At 41.9% G+C, this 24,864-nt stretch overlaps 1 protein-coding gene across 2 annotated transcripts in view; it reads right to left on the bottom strand.

The window, feature by feature from the left end:
• Positions 1-24,864, bottom strand: part of LOC122920194 — a 161,186-nt gene that overhangs the window by 17,326 nt on the left and 118,996 nt on the right. For both annotated transcript variants that reach the window (XM_044269471.1, XM_044269472.1), the window contains 2 exons: positions 3,022-3,116; positions 425-490 (listed from right to left, as the gene is read on the bottom strand). In XM_044269471.1, coding sequence (XP_044125406.1) covers positions 425-490; positions 3,022-3,116 — 161 coding nt within the window. The remainder of the gene's footprint in view (positions 1-424; positions 491-3,021; positions 3,117-24,864) is intronic.

Below are 24,864 nucleotides of genomic sequence, written 5' to 3' on the forward strand. Positions count from 1 at the left end.
TAATATTACGAATATTCTAAAAAACAAATATATTCGTTTTCTAGAATTTTTTTTTTTTTTTTTTTAAACCTGCACAGTTGTTCCACTTTGGCATACTCCTCCCCGACAAGCGTCCCCGTCACCATGGGAACGCCTGGGGGTTAGAATATACCATCGGATCTGAGTTTTCACAATCTCACTGATTCTCATTACGAAAATTAGCATCATGAAAATTCCCAATCAACACTACTCCTAACGAATATTCGAATTTGCGAATATTCTACGAAATATTCGAGAAATATCGCAAATTCGAATATGACACCTGCCGCTCATCACTAGTACTGTCCCAGAGAATGAAAGTGGCAGTTTATAGTTTTTGTAATAATCCATTTCATAAGACAGGATCATTAAATGTAAAAGTAGAGAGTAGGTTTATAGTCTTTACCCGATCTAAGAAGCATTGCAGAAACCACTTTGTTGTATAAATTCCAGTGGACATGTCTTCTTTGTCCTATAAAATACAACCACAAGGTTTTAGGATGTTAAAAACCAAAAAGAAAATTTATGAGGAGCCATTCATTCATACTTCGTGTTGCTAAACCCGGATATATCCCCATTTTCACCCAGACAGCCCCCTTGACTCGAGCATCGGAGCAGTTCATGCTCCGATGCTCTCCTTTGCCCTGCGCTAAATCGCGCAGGGCAAAGGCATTTTCCCGAGTTCCTTGAAGGAGCACTGAAGCCTCTTCTTCCGGCTGCTCAGGGAGCTCGGTGACGTCACTGGCATTGATGAGCAGGCTTTAGTGCTGCCCTAGCCTGTAAAACAGCTAAAGCCCGCCCATCAATGCCAGTGACGTCACCGAACACACTGCTGAGCAAAAGCCTCAGGCCAGTAGTAGGTTATTGTAAATAAAAGAGCCCTTGCCCTGGATTCTGTTATCTCCCACTCTTCGTTTCAAACACTTTTCATAACGCTATTATATATAAAAAAAAAAAATAATAACCTTTTCATGACCCATCCTGTGCAGCTAACTACAGAGCTGTTTCTAATCTCCCCTTTATCTCTAAATTCCTGGAGCATCTGGTCTACTGTCACCTCATTCGTGATTTCTGGTCTATCTCCTTGATATATTATAATCTGGTTTTTGCGTCCTCCATTCTACAGAAAGTGCCCTCAGCAAAATGACAAATGAGCAGACAGCTAAAAACAGTGACTACTCTTTACTACTTCTCCTTGATCTATCTGCAGCATTTGACACTGTAGACCACCATATCTCCTCAAAACAAACAAAACTCATAAAACTAGAGAGGATTTGCATATTTTTTTTTCCAAGTTCCTACTACACTGTATGAAATTTTTATATGATGCCATTACAGTCTGACATAATGATCTCCAGCCTTGTGCTAGTCAACATTCTCATCTGATTACTGAAATGATCTCAGCAGGTCCTTTAATGACAGCAATGAAATGCAGTGGAAAGGTTTTTGGGGATTAAGTTAAAGGGACACTGACAGGCACAATTAGCATATTTAGGGGTATATATGGCAGTACAGGTCTTATAAAGTCTATTAAAATCATCTAAGTATCCCCCCTGTCCACCTTATAAATAGGGAAATATAACGTTTTATAACCTGCTTGTCCAGTCACCAATCTGCCCAAGGGGCTGCGTTTCATCTGAAAATGCGCCCAGCCAGCCGCTTCCAACTGCCGTTCTGAAGCCCCGCCCAGCTCATCAATATTCACTTCGCTGGGCGGCGGCTACAACTCTCTCCACGGTCACGATCCTGCGCATGGGCACCTATTATTAACCCCTTTTGAGATGTGAGTGAGCGGCGCTCTGAAGCGCTGCTATGAACAGTGCCTGGCGCATGCGCATGAGGCAGAGGCTGCAGCGGCCTCGGGGACGCAGGCAGGGTGTGTACGCAGGCGCGATCTAACCACAGCGGGGCGCAGGCGCATAAGAGTAGACATGAACGATGCCAGGAGGATTCGATTGCCCATGCGCAGGATCGTGACCGTGGAGAGAGTTGTAGCCGTCGCCCAGCGAAGTGAATATTGATGAGCTGGGCGGAGCTTCAGAACGGCAGTTGGGAGCGGCTGGCTGGGCGCATTTTCAGATGAAACGCCGCCCCTTGGCAGATTGGTGACCGGACAAGCAGGTTATAAAACTTTATATTTCCCTATTTATAAGGTGGACAGGGGGGCTACTTAGATGATTTTAATAGACTTTATAAGACCTGTACTGACATATATATACCGAAATATGGTAATTGGGCCTGTCAGTGTCCCTTTAATTTTCTTGGCAAAGGAGGACTATGCAATTCATCTGATCACTCTTCATAACATTCTGGAGTATATGCAAATTGCTATTATAAAAACTTAAGCAGCAACTTTTCCAATTTCCAATATTTATGTAATTCTCAAAACTTTTGGCCACGACTGTACACACCTCTAGATCATTTACCTTCACTCTAATGGTTTCTGTAAAGGCATATTTTCTCTGCATAGCTGCTAACCAGAAATGGCTCATCCTTGTTTTATATAAGAGCAGTGCTGTGAGCCAGTTAGATATCTCTGCTCCCCTCCTCTCTCATGCTGCTTCAACCACTGAGAAGCTGCACCCGCACCCCTTCCTCCCTATTGTCTTCTATTTACTGTTTTAGACTACAATACCAACCTCCAATCAGTGAAGAGATCATTCACTAGGCATTATTACTATATTGCACTGGCTTAACTGGGTGAGAGGCCCAAGTCGGGATTCAGCCCGAAACAGCTGTCTGCAGATAAGGTGCTGGCTTATTTAATAAGTTATGTTTCAAGGCATATTTAAAAGGGTTAAACATTGACTTATAGGTTAGCTGCCTTACATCTGTGGCATTAGAAGAAGAGCTGGTTAAGGGATCATTTGCATCCCTTTCTATACCACATCAACGCATTTCTCATCATTCTGACAGTTTTATTTAAGCAGAACCTTTTTAACTGAAGAAAAATAAACAAAAATCCCAAATCATTACATAAGAACCATATCACAAATATGTTACCATATGCTTTTTTAGCTTGGGGAAAAGCTTGCTGAGAATTTGTTCATGATGACTTTGAAATCTTTGAAGTTTGGGGAAGCCAGGGATGAAAAACCCTTCCAAGAAAAGAAGACACAGATGTTAGTCATATGACAAAACGATTCACAAATCTGTGCACAATATGATTATTATTTATTTGCTTATATAGCGCCAAAACATTTTGCAGAGCTTTACAATCATTGTCGTCACTTAAAGTCCCCAGTGGAGCTCACAAACTAAATTATCTACCATTATCTCTTGGGAGTTGTGGAGGAAGTCCATGTAAACACAGGGAGAACATACAAACTCCGGTTGATGGTTCATTTTCATAGGGGTAACAAGAGAAAAAGCACCCCATATTTTATCGTACCCATGTGGTCATAAACTGCTGCTTGGGCACACTGCAGAGTTCAAAAGAGAAAGAGCACCATGTACATTTGAGGTCTGGCTTGGTGATTTATACAACACTGGCGGACAACTGCAGATGCTCAGAGGTGAAATAACTAATAAGAATTGACCCCATTTTAGAAACCGCACAGTGAACAGAATTTACCAAGGGGTGTAGAAAGCATTTTAACCCCATCAATGTTTTGCAAAACTGGTTTTAGACTCACCCTACATGTTTTTTTTTTTTAACATGTCTTTTACTTGGACATACACCAGGGTGTAGGAATAGAAGCGCACCATGTGCATGTGAGGCCCAATGTGGTAATTTACGCATCTTGAGCAGACAATTGTAGAGGCTCTGGGGTAAAAGAATAAATATAACCCCCAAGAAGTGACCCGACTTTAGAAACTACAACCCTCAAGGTATTAAGTGAGCATTTTTACACCATAGGAATTTTGCAGAAATTAAATGACCCCCCTACACAATGTCTATTTTATTGGCGCGCACAGCAGACACCCAGAGCTAATGTATGTGATTGGCGATAACAATTAGTAAGATATAAATGTATTTATCACTTTTGGTGAAGGTCGTACCTGAAAGAAAAATCAAAATGGCCGATTTTTATCTTTTTTACCTCCACCCAAAAAAAAAAAAAAAAAAGAATAAAAAGTACACATATGTAAATGGTATCAATAAAGCACACATTGGCCTTCATAAAAATGAGCCCTCACATAGCTCTATAAAATGTTATGGGGATCAGAATATGGCAATGCAAAGAACATTTTTCCCAAAGCTTAACTTTTTTTTATATATTAAAACATTGCATAGGGAATCCAAAAATGTAAAAACCCATAAAACTATTGGGCAATTGCGTTTTTTTCCAATTTCTCCCCATTTGGAATTTTTTCCAGCTTCCTACTACATTGTGTGCAATATTAAATAGTGACATTAGAAAGTACAGCTTGTCCCACAACAAACAAGGTCTCAAACATCTATCTATCTCAAAAAAAATTATGGCTCCAGGAAGGCAGGGAGACAAAAATGAAAAAAAAAAAACAAAAAAAACCCAGTCCTTTAACGTTTAAATCTTAGAATGGTATATCCTCATGGTGACAACTGAATGTGTATTTGAAATTGCAAGACTTGTAAAATTCTGGTCTGGTCACCACATTAGATGATCAAACACTGATGACATGCCAATGTAGCAGCCATACTAGAGGATGCTTTGGTCAAAAGGGTTCTGAATGGATAAGTCAAATTATGTTCCCACCATGCTAAATAGAGGTTTGCAAGCGATGGTGAAAACTTGGCATCACCAATGCCTCAAATTAGCTGAATATAGAAGCGTTTTCAAACAAAATAATTATGGAACAATAAATACTGTAATACAATCAAAATAATAATTTTTAAGACATGGCAATAATTGGAGAAAAATGATATGAAAGCAGTCAACGCAAAGTCATGAGGAGTGGAGGCATATCAGGTTTCTATGTCACACATTAGCCAACAGTATGTATCTCCCATTATACTATGCTAAGACTTCCAAGACATGCTTGGAGATCTGCTGGACAACGACTAATTGCTTGGGAAGGAATTCCAGCCACTGACATAGGTTTGCATTAAAGAACCAATGCCCTCTACAACTGGCCTCATGGGCAGAGAGAATCAGCTCTAAGGAATTTTGCAGAGGGAATAAAATATAGGAACTAATGGATTTTGTATCAGGATATAATCATACTCTTTTTGCATGATGCTCCCTCTACAAAACTATCATTTAACACTTTGTTAATTCTACATTAACCCATTATAGAATGGGCTAATTTTTGCCTTTGCATTTTAGTTTTTTCCTTCTCCCAATTCAAGATCAATACCTTGGACTAGTTTGGACTATTTTAGGTTTACCTGTTGCGCACTGGGTCCATATTAGATTCAGGACTGTTAATTAATGTCCTTATTTGCAGAGTGTAACGAAACCCGTTTGACCAGGTTTCTGAACTCTGTTTTACCAAATTTTTTACTATTTTTACTATATATATTTTTTTAACAGAACCATTTAATTTCCAATGCTATACCACATTTATACAGTTATGTTCACTACTGTAAAGAAATGAAAATGTTTGAAAAAATTATTTTTACATCGCTATAAGTTTCTATATTTTTAGCTACAGAACTGTGTGAGAGTGTGTTTTTGGCAGGATAAGCTGCAGCTTTTATTAGTACTATTCTGAGATTTTCCACACTCCCCAACTTCCCATAATCCTAACTTTTTAATTTTTCAATTCATGTAGCCTTATGAGGGCTTATTTTTTGTGGGACAAGTTGTACTTTCTAATGGCACCATTTACGGTTGCATATTATGTAGTGGGAAGCAGATATTTTTTTTTCCAAATGGGGTGGAATTGGGAAAAAATGCAATTCTGACAAAGGTTTTTATTAATGTTTGTTACACCGTACACTATGCGGTAAAATATACCTGTTACCTTCATTCTTCAGGTCAGTACGGTTACAACGATACCACACTTATATAATTTTTCTTGCGTTTTAATAATGAAAATAAAATAAAATAAAACCTTTGAGAAAAAAAAAAAACATACCATATTCTTACCCCTATTACTTTCTTGTAGATATGTGTACGGGGCTGTGTGAGGGCACCTTTTTTGCAGGACAATCTGTACTTTTCAGTGATACCAATATGAAGTATGTGTGACTTTTTGATCACTTTTTATAAAAAAAATTATTGGGGAGTTTAAGTGACAAAAAATGGCCAATATGCCATTTATATTCTTATAGTTTGAGTGTATGGGCATTTTCGCACGTGGCGATGCCCATGATGTTTATTTTTTATTATTGGTTAAGTATTTTTAGTTTTTTTTAAGGAAAGGAGGGTGAATCGATTTTCTAAAAACCTTTTTTTCACTTTTTTTTTTTAAGTCACCTTGGGTGACAATAACTGGCAATCATTACATTGCCCATTGTATTCATTGATGGCTATATAGCCATCATTGAACACTTAATTTGCAATATAACAATACAGTGCTGCCACCTAGTGGCCTGCATTAGTATATTCCTGAAAAAGACTGCGAAGACTGCTGGAGGCTTCGGGCTATTTCAGCAATGTAACAGGTACCCAATCTCAACCGGAGAACGCTGTTACCGGAGCAAAAGAGTGCGGCTTCCGCTTCTGGACTGCATTATGGCTGATTGCATACATGTGCCGTGGGTCTCCGCTATTTAAATTAGCAAAAACCCGGCGGTTATGGCTCCTGCTGCACGTGCGAGCGGGCGCCATGTTTAAAGACTGGACTTCCGCTGTACATGTACGATTAAGGTCCTGAAGGGGTTAAAAGGCAGCTTACTATGACAGGCCTGGGAGCCTTCACCAGGCCCCAGCTTGCCATAGAAACAGATCAGACCAGCGTCGCTACTGACTGCTGCATCTGAGGGGTTAAATGACCAGTATCAGAGTTAACGCCTATCCCAATGAGCAGCAGCAGATATCTGCCATGTTATACAGCCAGAGCCCATGGTTTGTAGAACAGGATCAGCTTGCGAGTAGGGTTGCACTGAGTATCAAATTATGGATACCCAATCGATACTTTTGTAACGGTATCAATTCGATACCGGGATTTGCCATTTACTGATACTAGGCCGATACTACTAGTATCACAGAACATGACATATGCTGCTCTCAGCACACTCCATGTTCCCTCAGCAGCACACGAAAGAAGGAGTCTTCTCCCTCCTCCCGTGCCACCAATGACAAGTGAGAGGGGAAGAGGAGGGGCTTTGGCCACTGCCCCACCAATGAAGATAACTAAACCATTAATGCAAATAAAGGAGGCGGTTGCTGGCGTCAGAATCGCATACCCAGCACCTAACCTCTATGACAGGGAGCTGTGATCCGCGGCAGTTAACCCCTCAGGTGCGGCACCGGGCTTCCTACCGTTGCCCCATGTGGCCAATTCGAGCAGTGGTAGTTGGGCTGAACACTCTCAGCCTTGCAGATAAGGCTGAAAGTGTTCTTGCTGAAATTCTTATTTTGGCCACCAGATGGCAGGCCAGGATAAGAAATAAGCAAAATTGACTGTAAAATGGCAAATAAAACCAAATAAATGAACTTTGCACAATATTCAAATTTTTCGCGTTTCACGTGTGTGTGTGTGTGTGTGTGTGTGTGTGTGTGTGTGTGTGTGTGTATATATATATATATATATATATATATATATGTATATATACACACACACAGGTGAAATGCGAAAAATTTGAATATTTTGCAAAGTTCATTTATTTCAGTAATGCAACTTAAAAGGTGAAACTAACATATGACATAGACTCATTACATGCAAAGCGAGATATTTCAAGCCTTTATTTGTTATAATATGAAACCCCAAAGTATCAATTTTGAGGTACCCTTTGCTCAGGGGATATGGATTAATTAGCTGACTAGAGTGTGACACTTTGAGCCTAGACTATTTAACCTTTTCACAAAATTCTAATTTTAAGCTGCATTAATGCAATTACTTTTAATTTGCATTAATGAAATAAATGGACTTTTGCACGATATTCACATTTTTCGAGTTTCATCTGTAAACATCATGGGTATCAACACTACTTAAAACGCCCATACTATTAAAATAGAAAAACATAACGGAAAAAAGGGTCAAAATGGCCGATTTGCAATTTTTTTCCTTGCTTCTCTTACCCCAAAAAATGGAACAAAATGTGATCAAAAAGTCACACATACACTCCAAAATTGTATCAATAAAAAGTACAGATTGTTCCACAAAGAATGAGCCCCTAAACAGCTCAGTAGACATAAGTATAAAAAAAAAGTTATGGGGGTCAGAATATGGTGATGTAAAAAAAATAAAAATTAAATATGTTCTCAAAGTTTAAATTTATTTTTACACTATTTAGACATAAAAAAAACATATACATATGGGGTATCGTTGTAATCTTACTGACCCAGAGAATGAAGGGCATTGGTCAGTTTTGCCTTAAACAAAACTCTGTGGGAACAAAAACCTGTAAAACGGTGGAGGGATTGCTTTTTCCCCCCCTCCAATTCCACCACATTTGGAATTTCTTTCCCACTACATTTTATGCCATAATTAATGGTGGCATTAGAAAGTACAACTTGTCCCTCAAAAAATAAGCCCTCATACAGCTATGTGACCGGAAATATAAAAAAGTTATGGCTCATGGAAAAACAGGAAATAAAAATTAAAACGCAAAAACAAAAAAACTCTTTTAGCCAAGGGGTTGAAAGAAAAATGTTTTTGCATTGCTGCTTCCCAAGACCCATAACTTTTTTATTTTTCTTTCCATGGAGTTGTGTGAGGGCTTGATTTTTGCGGGACAACGTGTATTTTTAATTTGTATAGATTTGAAGTAAATGACGCTTTTTGATCGCTTGTTATTAATGTGACATTTATGTAGTCTGGGTCATTACAGATGCAGCAATACTAAACATATGGGGGAGATTTATTTATTTTTGCAATTTTTTTCATTGAAAAGTGTATTTTCAATGGAAAAAATGCGATTTTTTAAATATAATAAATGTGTTTTTTTACCACTTAACAGTCCCACAAGGGGACTATAATAGACAGTATTTTGAATGCTTTTAAAATGCAATGAACTACCCCTATAGTGCATTGCATTTTAATGGCAATGCTATTCCAACATTGACCAACAGGCCTGCTGGAAATTACTGAAGGCTAGTCTACGTCCTACATCACACACCTGCCAGCCTTCACACACATCGGCACCCCGCCATCATATTTGCAGGGTGCCGATGGGAGACAGAGGGAGTCCGCTCCCTCTGTCAGCACTTTACATGCAGCGTCATTGCCTGCAGCATGTAAAGTGTTAAACAACCCGGATCGGCATTCCTGCCGGTCGGGGCTGTTACAGCAGGGCCGCGGCTTTCAAGAGAGCTGGGTCCCCGCTCTCCGGACCAGCCTATGGCCCCTTAGTGACCGCAGTGAAAAGGTGTAAGGGGTTAAACGTTAGTTATCTTCATTGGTGGGTAGTGGCCACAGCCCCTCCCCTCCTCTTCCCCTCTCACTCCCCCCCAACTATTAAAAACATTGGTGGCGTAGGTCCCCCCCCCCCCCCCCTGTATTAAATTATTGGTGGCAGTATCAAATAGTTATCAAATAAAAAGTAAAAAACTAAACTAAACAAAAAAGAACCACCTAAATATTAAGTATAAATCACCCTTTCCCAATTTGACAAATAAATTATATAAACAATAAATAAACATATTACATATCGCCACGTCTGAAAAGTCCAAACTATTAAAAAAATATCTCCTATGCGGTGAACGCCGTAACAGAAAATAAATACAAAATAAAAACTGTGTGATTCGCCATTTTTTGGTCACCTTGTTCCCACAAAAAATAGGATAGGACTGTTCGATTATGGGCCGGACGTTCCATAAAATGCGGAATGCACGCGGCTTTTTTGGAGTTTTATTTTTTCGCGTAGTATCGAATGGTATCTAGTATTACAATACTTTTTTATGGTATCGAAATCGAATCAAAATTTTGATATCGTGACAACCCTACTTGTCAGCCCGGTCTATACATCCCCTTAACATCAATCCATCGTCCAGCACCTGGATCTAAATACTTTTGTAATTGCATGTAATTAAATATTCAGTATAGTCACTGAGTTATTTAATAAAATGTATCTGTATAGCTCTGTATAGCGCCGCCTGCTCTGTTTTATATTTCTTTGACCTGCTCACTGAGAAGGCCGCACATGCTCAGTTTCATTCTTCAACTGCCTCCTGAGTTATGACAGGGAGAGCATGGACATGTCCCTTGAGCCGCAGCAGAAAATCTGAATTAGACTTACCGGTAATTTGATTCCCATGAAATCACCCTGACGGCCACAAGGAGATTGACCCTTAAACTCTGTAGGGGCAGGAACAGAGAAAGGTTAATACGCCCCCCCCCTCCCTCCACCAGTGCTTTCCAAAATTATCAGAGTGAAGGTGGAGACAACAATATAAACTTATTATACAAATAGAAGGTATTGCTTCATACCTCCACACAAAAAATTAAATTAGGGAGGGAATAATGGGCCGTCATAGTGATTTCATGAAAACCGAATTACCGGTAAGTCTAGTTCCGATTTTCCATATCACTATGACTGCCACAAGGAGAGATCCAAAATTATAATATCAAGGGGTATACTGCCTGAAGGACCTTACGTCCAAAAGACAGATCAGCAGTATTTGAAACATCTAAGCGGTAATGTTTTATAAAAAGGTATGTACACTGGACCAGGCTGCCGACCTACAAATGTCTTCCAAGGAGGCACCTGCTCTTTCAGCCTGTGAAGAGGACATAGCTCTGGTTGAATGAGCTTTTAGGTTAGTTGGACAAGAAAAACCCTGAGTGGTATAACAATGGGAAATTGTGCACTTAATCCATCTAGCAATGGAAGATCTAGACAACCTATTCCTGAGGGCTGAAAAAGAAGACTATCGGACTACCTAAAGTTTTTTGTGACCTCCAAGTATTTTAGAACCGCTTGTCCAACATCTAGGGTGTAAAAAGAAGTCTCCCCGCTATTTTTTGTATTATTGCAAAAAGATGGGAGGATGATCTCCTGATCTCTGTGGAAGTCGGATACTACCTTGGGAAGGAACCCCGGATCTAGTCTGAGTATTATCCTATCTTCCAGGATTCTGAAATAGGGCTCCCTAATTGAAATAGCCTATATCTCACCCAGCCTTCTTGCAGACGAGATTGCAATCAGAAATGCTGTTTTAAAATTATAGAAATTTGAGCGGACAGTCTTCCAGAGGTTCGAATGGACTCCTGGTTAGGCTGTTTAAAACAGTATTAAGGTTCCAGGAAGGAAATCGTGATTTTAGTGTGGGTCTCAGTCTAGCTGCAGCTCTCATGAATCTTCTGATCCACCTTTGGCTTGCTAAGTCCACATCAAAGAAGCAGCTAAAAGCTGTGGTGGTGGTTCTGGAGAGTTTCTTCTGTCATCTTTAAAGGGGTTGTCCGGGTTCAGAGCTGAACAGGACAAACCTATTTTCACCCAGGCAGCCCCCCTTACTTGAGCATCGGATCAGTTCATGCTCCGATGCTAAATCGTGCAGGGGAAAGGCTCTTTTGTTTACAATAACACACTGCCCGGCGGAGGCTTCCGCCGGGCAGTGTGTTCGGTGACGTCACCGGCTCTGATGGGCAGGCTTTAGCGCTGCCCTAGCCGTTTCACTGGCTAGAGCAGTGCTAAAGCCCGCCCATCACGGAAGAAGAGGCTTCAGCGCTCCTGCAAGGGACCCGGTACATCACAGAGTCTAAGAAAAGTTGACTTCCGGCAAAGAATTTCCTGTAAGAACACGGGGCTTGAGAAACATGTGGAAAAGGTAGGCCATGGATGTATGTTATATGTTTGTCTGTCTTGTACTAATGTAACAAAGTCCTCAATCCTGGACAACCCCTTTAAAGGTTTCCCACTCTGCACTTAGCTCCATGAAATTTGAGGATTGTCTGCTTACCGAAAGGGCCCAGGAACCTTGGTAACAGGAGTCCCCAAATTTTGCACCCCCGCCCGACTGGCTGGCATCGGTCTTTATCTGGACAAATGGAGACTTCCTCCAGTTCACTCCCTGTGAGATTGTTGCTCACCTTCCACCACCTTAAGGAGGTCTTTACGTAGCCTGGAATGTGAACTTTGCAGTCTAACTACCTTTATTGTTTGTCCCAGATGTCCAGAATCCAGGACTGCATGGGACGAGAATGCAGCTGTCTCCACATTACTGATGCGATGACAGGCTGTCAATGTTCCCAGCAAACTCATAGCCTCTCTCACCGAACAGATTTTCTTCCTCTGGAAGGACCTGATTTTTTTCCCCCCAAAGCCTGAACCTTGTCTAAGGGCAGGAAGGTGGTCTGTGACTGCGAGTCCAGGATCACTCCCAGGAACCGTACTCTGGTTGATGCATGTAGACAGGATGTCTGTGGATTGACGATCCAGACGAGTAGATAAAAAGATCTCTAGATCTGTTCGTAATTGATCTATCGTATCTCCTACTAGTAAGAAATCCTCTAGATAGGGAATCAGATTCAGCTCACTCTGTCTCAAGAATGCAACCATCTCTATTACCAATTTGGTGAATATTCTGGGAGCCGAGGAAATTCCAAATGAAAGAGCCGTAAATTGAAAATGGCACGTGTTGCCCCGTTGGTCTTTTGGCAAATCTTAGAAATTTTTGAGAGCTGCGGTGGATCGGGATGTGATAGTAAGCGTCTTAAATCCACAGTACACATCCATGCATTATTTTTTTTTATTAGAGGAATTAGAGATCCCAAGGATTCCATCCTGAATTTCCTGTAAGTAACGTACTTGTTGAGAAATCTCAGGTTTATAATCATACGGAATGATACTTCTTTCTTTTTTACCAGAAAGAGACTGGAGTAAAATCCCTGACCTTGTTCTGAGACTGGGACCTGAATTATGACACCTAGCCCTATGAGGTCTTTGATACTTTGCTGATACTTTGCCAAATGCCGCTCTGAGCTTGCCTCGAACCCAGATTGGATATCAGAAATCTCCTTGGGGGGTACTGAAAAAAAATTCTATCTTGTAGCTCGCTCTAACTACTTCCGGAGCCCAGGGATTTGAGGTTATATTTTCCCAGGCAGATAGAAAATTCTTCAGTCTTCCCCCCACTCTGGCATCATTGTTTACCACTGGGTTTACTCTGGGGGTTAAGGAGAAATCCTTTCCCTTTACCTCCTTTGGGATAACTCCAGCAGCCTGACTTCCCTTTCCCTCTGAAGGATCTTGTGTCCGGGAAAGGAACGAAAGGGCACTTTCCTCCTATAAATTCTATCCTCAGGAAATCCCTTCTTTTTGTCAGAAGCCTTTTCAAGTCTAAGACTGGCCCGAAGACGTAATCACCTGAAAAAAAGATAGACCATAATTTCATTTTTGAAGTTTTATCCCCCGGACCAGGATTTCATCTAAAGGGCACGACGTGCCGCATTAGAAAGACCTGCATCTTTAGCAGAAAATCTAATGGATTCTGCGGAAGCATCTGCCAAAAAGGCCGTTGCAGATTTAAGTAGGGAGAAAGAATTTATTATCGCCTCCTTGGGTGTCTTATTCGTCAAATGGGATTTTAGTTCGTTCAGCCAGATGTGCATGGACCTCGCAGCGATGTTAGATTTAAGATGAAACATAAAGGCTTCCCAAGATTTGCGTAATAAGCTGTTTTCCTCTCCATGGGGGTCTCTCAATTGTAATGCATCCTCAAAGGGCACACAGTTTTTTTTTTAAATTGACCTTGGCCACTTGCACGTCTCTCTTAGGGATCTCTTCAAATATTTGGACTCTGCCAGATAAAACAATAGACACTGGATCGCCATAGTCTCTTCTCAGGGTCTGACCATTCCTCTAAGATCATATCCCTAATGTTTTCATTAATTGGGAACACTTTGGCTATTTTGGTCCTTAGACCCCCAAACATCTCCTCCTGAATAGATTGAGGTTTTTGAATGTCCTCTACCCCCATGGTGGCTCTTACAGCTTTTAGGAGATCCGATATCTCCTCAGCGGCAAAATATAAATTTTTACTGCCCTCAGGGACTTCTCCTTCCGAAAGAGGGTACTCATCCTCTCACTGCCTGGAAGAGGAAGCATCGTTACCCATGCACTCAGAATCAGAAGAGGAGGGTGGAATATTTTTTTGCCTCTTTGGAGGTAAGGGTACCTGGTCACATTCCCACATCTGGGATAATAAAGCTTGACCTCCTCCTGGATCATGGAGCAACACTCGTCCTTTAGAGACACACATTCCTCCCGGAGTATATTAGAAATGCATTCTTTGCAGATCTTTTTGGGGTATCCATCTGGTAACCTTTTAAAACATGAAATGCATTTTGCCGTTTTTTTTTGTTTCTTTTGAGCCTCCTTAGATACCTATGAGGCGAGAACAGACCCAAAAATTTAGACGAATGGACATATGTATTGCGGAATAGGTGCACCACCGCTGTGCGCAATAATCAGATGAGACCCTGAATAATATAAAGGGTGAATCCTGACCCCAATGAGTGCCATAGAAAAACAACAATCCCCACCGGGAATTTACAGGAGGCTGAGTAGGAGCATCAAGCTCTTCCTTGTTTTGTCGCCCGCCTCCTACGTCACTTCCTGGACGCACCGGAAGTGACGTGATCCAATATGGTAATGCACCGGGCGCTCTCTCCAGCTTAAGCCACCAGGGTCAGGAGGAGGGCGCTACCCCGGGAGCAGGCTCCGGATCTACCAGAGCGAGCCCTCCAGTCTCTCTCCTGCCCAATGTTGATACTAGACCGCCGGCGAGCAGGGAGCACTGCATGTCCTGTGGTTCAAGATAAGTGCCACAGCACCCTTCTCCTTACCAGGAGATCCACATTAATAAACGCCAACTTCTTTCTTCATCTCCCTGACACACAGAGAGAACTTTCTCTGCCCTGGTCTCTGTAGCAGATAACGGCCAAGAGGATAGAGAAGGCGCTCATAGGGTAAGTAAATTCAGCAAATCAGATTTCTAATGAAAGAAATGGTTTGCTCACCTATTGTGGTTGCATCAATTGGATGCAACTGCAATGGAGAACGAGTGTAGATAAATGACGGTTGGTGCAGCCTAGATTCGTCCGATCGCCTTGGGCAGGAGCCACCCTGCCACTTGGGTAACGGTATGAAGAAGAGTACGCTAGACCTTAGGTAGAGCGTGTGGACCACAGAGGGCGCACGAAACAACCGGTCAAAGACAATATTTTTGTTTCAGCAGTATTCCATTTATTCGTAAGACAACGCGTTTCAGGGTGCTAGGGTCCCCTTTATCAAGTCTAAAATAAAGATTAGGTAAAAAACGGAGAAAACATGTTTTGGGAAAACACTAAATTTGTGCTCCACTATATAACAAACAAATAGATTATGAGGATAAATATATAAATAAATAGATAAATGAATAAAATACGCATGAATCTAAATTACCAAGGCATACACTGATAAAATAATAAATATACACCTGTATAAAGGGAGGGTGTATCTCATATATATATATATATATATATATATATATAAAAAAAACATGGCATCAAATTGATAGTATATATATATATAGAAAGAAAGTCCGCAGCACTCCTTCAAGTAAAAAAAGTGTAATTTATTCACACATGTCAGACAACGTTTCGGTCCTCTCACAAGACCTTTTTCAAGTCAACTTGACTTGAAAAAGGTCCTGTGAGAGGACCGAAACGTCTGACATGTGTGAATAAATTACACTTTTTTTACTTGAAGGAGTGCTGCGGACTTTCTTTCTCTACTGAATTTGTCCCATATCGAGGGACCACCGCGGGCACCCACACAGCTACATCTGCACTTGAGGGAGTGCTGCCTGACCCTTTCCATGTGTATATATATATATATATATATATATATATATATATATATATATATATATGTATACACACACACACACACATAGGAAAAATACATAGAGGATAAAAAATGTATATAAAAATAAATAAATTAATAATAATCATAATAAATGAGATAAGTACCAGAACAAAAACCATAGCAATAATGTTTCTGTACTGATGTCTATCCCTACCATGAGAGTGATCTGTATGTCATATATAAATAATTAGCACAAATGTGAGCCACTAGCATAAAAGTCCATATAGTCAGTCTATTTGATGTGGTTGCTGGTAAACCATAGTAGAAGAGCTAGGCTGATATTTCCATACATTTGAAGAAAAACAGCTCTTTATTCCAACATCCCACATACAGCGGGCATTGAAACTACAAAACGCTTTTTAGAAACAGATGACCATCTTTCCGGCAAACATAGGGATTTTATATTGGATGCAATTCACTTTATTTTAACGCATAACGTTTTTACATTTGAGGACAAGATCTACAGGCAACGAAACGGGAACGCAATGGTGACGCGTTTCGCGCCGAGCTTTGCCAATTTATATATGGGCTGCTTTGAAGAAGAGTTTATTCACTTGAGTCAATATTGGAAGAAAAACATCATATTCTATAAGCGTTATATAGATGACCTTATAGTGATCTGGAATGGCCCCAAGGAAGAAGCCGAATCATTCGTTAGCTACCTCAATAAAAATACGTGGAATCTCTCGTTTACATCCAACCTAACTACCTCATCTATCGAATATCTAGACCTACTACTCTATTCAGAGAATAAGACCATCAAGTCCAAGACACATTTCAAAACAGTCAACGGTAATAGTTACCTTGACTATAGGAGTGCCCACCACAGAAAGTGGAAAAATAACATACCGTACAGTCAATTCAAACGGATCAGGAGGAATTGTACTGATGATGGCGACTTCCTCACTCAGAGTGAGATACTACGATCTAGATTCATGAGGAAGAGATACCCGAAAAGAATTGTAGATTACGTGTTCGTGCGGGCAAAAAATCAGAGCCAAGAAGAATGCCTGAACATAAAAAAGAAGAATGAGCCGGACGAAACATCAAAAACCATGGACTATAAGACCTCTTTTATTACAACTTTTAACCCTAACCATGAAGTTTTAAGAACCATTTTATCTAAACACTGGCACATACTCAAATGTGATCCATATCTAAAAGAGGCCATACCGCAAAAACCGCACATTATCTTCAGGAAGGCTAAATCTCTGAAGAATGTACTTGCACCGAGTAAACTGAAGAAGAAGAGTCCTACCACAACCTTAGCTGGTGCAACGAGCCATTTGAAACTTACAGGCACTTACAAATGCAATCACAAACTATGCAAATGTTGTAGCAATATTACAAATCGTAGACAGTCATTTAAGAGCAATGTGACGGGGGAGGAATACCCAATTAAAAGTCTTCTAAATTGCTCTTCTTCCTATGTTATATATGTAATGGAGTGCGAGTGTGGGCTACAGTACGTAGGCCGCACCATCCAGTCACTAAGAGAAAGACTAAATAAACACCGCTGGAACATCTCACGGGGCTACCTCAAACATAGTGTGTCCCGTCATTTCCTGACCTTCCACAATAAAGACCAATCCGGATTGACAATCACACCCATCGAAACCATTATAGAAACAATTTCGGATAGATTTAGGACTCTACAGAAGAGAGAGATGTTTTGGATATTCAAATTACAAACCCTCGAACCCTATGGACTCAATGAGTCCTTGGAGAGCAAGTGCTTTTGACCACCCCTCCGCTAAGCACAAAATGAAATAAGCTTTTCAGTTACACCTCAATGCTTTATTCCCGGGGGCAATCCATTCCCCTGGTGTAATCATTTTATCTTAATTTTACCACATCACCACTCATACCCATTTAAATCACACTTTTACTCTCTCTCTCTACAGCGCACGTGAGTATAATGCGCTGCTCTCTGCTCAACATACCATGGCAGCCAGGACTTCAGCAGCGTGACTCCTGGCTGCCATGGTAACCGATCGGAGCCCCAGCATTACACTGCTGGGGCTCCGATCGGAACTGCAAACTGCCACCAATGATGGGGGGGAGGAGGGGGACCCTGTGGCCACTGCCACCAATGATGGGGGGGAGGAGGGGGACCCTGTGGCCACTGCCACCAATGATTAATACTGGGGAGGGAGACATATTACCAGAGGGGACAAATCAGAGGCTGGGGAAGGGGGGCAGATCAGAGGCTGGGGAGAAGATCAGAGGCTGGGGAAGGGGGGCAGATCAGAGGCTGGGGAAGGGGGGCAGATCAGAGGCTGGGGAGAAGATCAGAGGCTGGGGAAGGGGGGCAGATCAGAGGCTGGGGAGAAGATCAGAGGCTGGGGAAGGGGGCAGATCAGAGGCTGGGGAGAAGATCAGAGGCTAGGGAAGGGGGGCAGATCAGAGGCTGCAGGGGGGCAGATCAGAGGCTGCAGGGGGGCAGATCAGAGGCTGCAGTGGGGCAGATCAGAGGCTGCAGGGGGGCAGATCAGAGGCTGGGGGAGCACATGAGAGGCTGGCGCCATGGTCAGCTCCCTGCTGTTGTGTGCACTATGCACAGGGCAGCAGGGAGAGTGTAAAGTCCTATTCACCCTAATAGAGCTCTATTAGGGTGAATATGACAAGGGTTCTAGCCCTTAAGGAGGCCAATAGTTAATAAATAAAAAGTAAAAAAATATATATATTTAAACACACACCCCCCCCCCCCCATATAGAAAACAATATATCGCAATATATATCGCATATCGCACATGCTTAAAATTATATCGCAATATAGATTTTAGGCCATATCGCCCACCCCTAATATATATATATATTTTTTTTTATACTATCAATTTGATGCCATGTTTTATATATTTATATATATATATATATATATATATATATATATTAATATATATATACATACATACATACATACATAAGATACACCCTCCCTTTATACAGGTGTATATTTATTATTTTATCAGTGTATGCCTTGGTAATTAGATTCATGCGTATTTTATTCATTTATCTATTTATTTATATATTTATCCTCATAATCTATTTGTTTGTTATATAGGGGAGCACAAATTTAGTGTTTTCCCAAAACATGTTTTCTCCGTTTTTTACCTAATCTTTATTTTAGACTTGATAAAGGGGACCCTAGCACCCCGAAACGCGTTGTCTTACGAATAAATGGAATACTGCTGAAACCAAAATATTGTCTTTGACCGGTTGTTTCGTGCGCCCTCTGTGGTCCACACGCTCTACCTAAGGTCTAGCGTACTCTTCTTCATACTGGTCTCTGTAGGGACAGCAAACACTGGTGTATGGTGGAGGAGGGGGCGTAACTAGAATTCTATGGGCCCCAGGGCAACCTTTGAATTTGGGCCGCCCTGTGGCAATAATAACCATGAGCACCACCGTGCCCCTCATGTGGCAGACGTGGCACGGTGGTGTTCATTGTTATTATTGCCAATGTTTTGTCAATCGCCCCCTTTCTCACTATATTTAATATTGCCCCCACTCCTATATATTTAATTTTTGCCCCTCTCTGCATATATTTCATTTTAATTTTTCCCCCTCATTATTTGCTGCCCCTGCCCTCATATGGCCGGCGTGGGCCCCCCTTTCTGAATTCAGACATCAGTGCCGGTTATTATAATGTGATATGATATTAGGGCAGGGGCAGCAAATAATGAGGGGGCAAAATGAAAAGGAAATATATAGAGAATGGGGGCTAAATGAAATATAGGTAGAGAGGGGCCACTGACAAAACTTTGGCAATAATAACCCAGTTATAATTGCCAATGTTTTGTCAGAGGCCCCCTCTCTACCTATATTTCATTTTGCATAAACAACTAACACTTGTTTCCCTTTTTAGCTTCTATGTAAGCGATCCAATATCACCTTTAGCGCAACCAATAATCAATAATGGATCAAATATAAATCACAAATTGCAACTCCAACAACATGACTTTATGCAAAAATCAATAGTTTTTATTGGTACATACAGAGTTACAACCATTTCTGGCCTCACAAACATTAAGAACCCTTAGAATGTCACTCAGACTGCAGATGTGTGGTAATTACAGTACATATTGGTAAAGTGCAAGTGCATACATATATACGAGGAAAGGTATAGTCAGTGCCTATCAGAAGTATTGTCCAGTCCAGTATTGTATTGTCCGGTCCAATTATAGACCCTGGACTGTATGGACATTAACTCACACTCTGCTACATACAGACATAATATAAGAGGCAAAGAACTAAGCATACTGACCCACATATCTGCCACACCACCTACAGTCCGTGCCCCGACGCGCGTTTCGCCGTCAGCTTTTTCAAGGGGTAATGATAATAATATTTCATTTTGCCCCCATTCTCTATATATTTCAGTTTTTGCCCCTCATTATTTGCTGTCCCTGCCCTGCCCTCATATGGCCGGTGTGGGCTCCCCCCTTCCTGAATTCAAACATTAGTGCCACTGATCATCACCTGCCCCACGTACTTGCAGGCTGTGGAGGGCTTCAGTTCGGCGCGCAATCCCGTGGCTCTGCCTGCGGGATTGCAGTGTCATTCCAGCAGTGATCCCGCGAGACCCGCTGCAGGAGGTCATGGGTCTCGCGGGAATATGACAGGTTATGAAGCACAGCGCAGGCGCACTCAAATTATAAGGAGGGCCTGGCCACCGCACTGAAAAAAAGCACTTGTGGGGCCGCGGGCCCTCCCCCATGCCCGCCCCTGTCCTGGCGTCTTCCCTCCTCCAAACAATCTTCCAGGGCCCGGTCCTGGGCCACGGCCCGGTGGTTGGGGACCGCTGTTGTAGGGTATACACAACACCAATTAATAATTACATATTCAATAGCTCAAATCTGTATGTGTAACTAACAAATATGCCATCTATAAATACATATTCATAACATGAATACATATTTAAAGTAATTTACATAAGAACAGTATAACTTCATAAAGTCCACAAAGAAGATCAGTAAGCCAAGTGGGACACCTTGTGGGCATAAAAAGTTACTACCATACATTAACTTCACTATTGTATTTAGAAACCGGGAACAGGAGACTAGCAGGTAATACCAAATAGGTATATAGTATCAATTAGTAATCCTGAGACTAATATACATATAAAATACCCAACAATAAAAGTTCCCCACCACCCCGGTCCCAATGTACATACAATAGTAGAGGCCAATGGTACACCCACACCAGGGTTCCACCCCTCAAGATGTGTTTCTCTATAGAAAGCTTCAAATGGGGTTGGCTGGAACCTATACCAGGCTGTTTTTAAACCCTAATTCATTGGTGTTCCTGAGGTCCAGGGTTACATTAATAACTCTCTATATGTGATTTAGGGCTCATTCACACGACCAAGGTTTCACTTCAATAAGGGCCGTCCGTTCCGTTGCACAAATTGCGGAAGGCACACAGGTGGCATCTATGTTTTGCGGATCCGCAATTTGTTGGCCGCAAAACACGGCACGGTCATGTGAACGAGCCCTTAATGTGAGCACTTGACTGCTGGGGACACATCAACATGGCACCACTTGTCTGTGGATGATTGATTGTCTGCAATTTATGGTACTAACTATTCTGCAAAGCAGGTGTCCCACTCGTCTTTTTCATCTTCTATGTGGATTAATGATTTTTTTTCTTCTTGTTTCATATTGGTATTAATAAAGATACTAAAGGGTATCTGTAAGCAGATTTTTAATTAAGAAACTGGCTGACCTGTTACATGTGCGCTTGACAGCTGAAGATATCTGCGTTGATCCCATGTTCATATGTGCCCACATTGCTGAGAAAAATGACATTTTAATATATGCAAATGAGCCACTAGGAACAATGAGGGGCTTGCTATTACTCCTAAAGCAGTGGTGGTGAACCTATGGCACAGGTCCAGAGGTGGCACCCAGAGCCCTCTCTGTGGGCACCCAAACCCTGGAAAAAGTCTATGGTGTACCAATATGCCTTAGACTTTTCCTGCCATTCATCAGCGCAGCACATTTAGCTAGTATAGCTAAATGATAAACTACATGGAAGATATACTATATTGGACTGGAGTATTCAGGTTAAATTGCTGCGTTGGCACTTTGCAATAAATAAGTGGGTTTTGGGTTGCAGTTTGGGCACTCGGTCTGTAAAAGGTTCGCCATCACTGGCCTAGAGGCTCCACTCTCGCTGAAATTGCCCTTTGATTCACAGCAACAGGTGTTAGGATGTTTTCACTGCCTGGACCTATTGAAGTGCATGGGGCACAGCAGTTGCAGAGAGAGCTGAGCCTCTAGGTGCAATGGCAACGCCCCTGTTGATCCTAGAGGCTCATTTGCATATATTAAAACTTCATGTTTCTCAGTAATGTGGGCACATATAAACATGGGACCAACACAGATGCCTTGAGCTGCCAAGTGCACATATAACAGGTCAGCCAGTTTTATAGGTACAAATCTGCTGACAGGTGGCCTTTAATTATGTGTTCTTGCATAGCAAGACCACATAATGTTATCTCACATATATATTATTATTCTTATTATAGCCAAATTTGCCACCCTAACTCCTCCCACAGTTTCTACACTACATAGACAAAAATTTACCAAAACGTGCAGATTGTTCCCGATCGGATTGCTATTACTTTGTGGAGCGATCCCACCCCCGGGGCCCCCGTGGCGGGCCCCGGAAGCCCCCTTTTTTCCCATAGACTTTGACAGGGTACATTTTCAAATCGCTCCCACTCGCCAGGCTTTGACGCTAAAGTCACCAAACTTGGGTCACTTAGTCATGGAGTCAACCCGAAAATTTGGGGCACATTTCGGGGACCCCAAAAAGTGGGCGGGGCCACACAGAACCAATCAAAATCTCCCTATTGACTATAATGAGACCTTCAAATTGCCTCTCCTCCCACATTTTTAGGAGTACAAATTCCAAACTTTGCTGACTTGGTCGGCACCCACCCGAGTACCTTGCTTGTGCTTTGTTACCCGATCCCACCCTCCGGGCCCCTGGGACAGGGCCCCCAAAATCTCTCCCAGTCGCACAGATTTTAAACTAAAGTCACCAAACTTGGGTCACTTAGTCATGGGGTCAACGCGCAATTTGTTAGAACATTTCGGAGACCCGAAAAAGTGGGCGGGGCCACACAGAACCAATCAAATTCTCCCCATTGACTACAATGAGACGTTCAAATTGCTACTCCTCCCACAGATTTAGGAGTATCAATACCGAACTTTGCACTCTTGGTCGGCACATACCCGAGGATCTTGCTTGTGCTTTGTTAACCGATCCCACCCTCCGGGCCCCTAGGGCGGGCCCCCGAAAACCTCTTTTTTTCTCCCATAGAGTTTTATTGGAAAAATGCAAACGTTTGTCACTCATACAGCTTCGGAGTGAAACTCACCAAACTTGGGTCACTTAGTCATGGGGTCAACCTGAAAATTTCTGTCACATTTTGGGGACATTAAAAAGTAGGCGGAGCTACAAACAACCAATCAGCTTTTCCCTATTGTCTTCAATGAGAACATTTTAAATTGCTGCCATTTCAACATTGTTAATGGCAGGGTTGTTAAACTTAATATATTCGGTTAATAGGTGACTAGAAGTCAAATGTTTTAAAGTGGGCGGAGTCTACAACGGCCAATCAAATTTCAGCTATATGTTTTAATGGGAAAATTTAAAACTGCCGCTGCTCTTAGACTGTTAATGGCACGATCCCCAAACTTGGTACAGTTGGACAATTTAGGATTAGGATTAAAATTCAGAAAAGTGGGCGGGGCCAAAAACAACCAATCGGATTTCTTTGATTGATTTCAATGGGAAAATTGAAAAATGCAGAAAATTAAAAAATACTGCCATTATTGATGTCAGGGGCTTCAAATCTCAGAAATCAGGTCATAGATTACTTTGGCTTCAAAAATTGAAAAAGTGGGCGGAGTCAACAACGACAAATCAGATTTTTCCTATTGACTTCAATGAGAAACCTTTAACCTCCTCACGACCGCCGTACGCAGGATTGCGTCTTCGCGGCGGTCGTGCTGTTCTGGGTGGACGCGCGGGGTGCGTCCTCTCGCGAGACGCGAGATTTCCGGGTATGCCGGCCCGCGCACGCGCATTGCGGGTCGGCAAAATTCAAAGAAGAACTTCGTCATCAACCTGCCGGCCACGATCATTGGCTGGCAGGTTGATGATTTTCAAAAAAACGAATCAGCAGCCAGATAACCCATCATATTAGTAAATATGATGGGGTTATATGGCTGCTGTGCTCCTCTGCTCCTTCTTTTGGTCGGTCACCTCCCAGCACCCAATTAACCCTTTGATCACCCTGTCAATCACTAGTGAAAAGGAAAAAAAGTGATCAGTGCAAACTGTCACTTTTTTTTTTTTCACTGTTATTGACCGTTAGGTTTTAGGTATAGTTTAGGTCCCTTGGTTAGGTAGTTAGCAATCAGTTAGCGCCCAGCCCACCGCACCGCAGTCCGTTATTCGCTGATTAGCGTATCGCTAATCAGCATTTGTACTTTTATAGTATCTGAAAGTGATCAAAACTGATCACGGTCAGATCTATAATAGTACTAGTCTCACTTTAGTTCGCCCTCCACCCAAAACGCAGTGTTTGCCCGATCAGGCCTGATCGGTCGCCCACACATGCGTTCGCCCACACCCGCCCCACCGCAGTGACAAAAAAATTTTTTTTTTTTGATCACTGCACATTCACTTTACACGCACTGCGGCGATAAAAAAATCAGTTTTGATATTTTTTATCAACCGCAGCGGCCTCCGGTACTTCGCTAGGCTCCCCTTTGTAAGACAGGCTTGCTTTTTTTTTCTTGGGTAGTCTCAGGGAATACCCCGAAATTTTGTTGCCCACATGTCTAACAGGGGGTATTCTTCTGAAGAGGCCTACAGGCTTCTGACCCAGTCGGATGAGGAGTGGGAACCCTCATCTGATGAATCCAGCGGGTCAGAATACGAAC

Source organism: Bufo gargarizans, chromosome 10 (assembly GCF_014858855.1).
Source record: "Bufo gargarizans isolate SCDJY-AF-19 chromosome 10, ASM1485885v1, whole genome shotgun sequence".
In the NCBI taxonomy this organism is placed as follows: domain Eukaryota; kingdom Metazoa; phylum Chordata; class Amphibia; order Anura; family Bufonidae; genus Bufo; species Bufo gargarizans.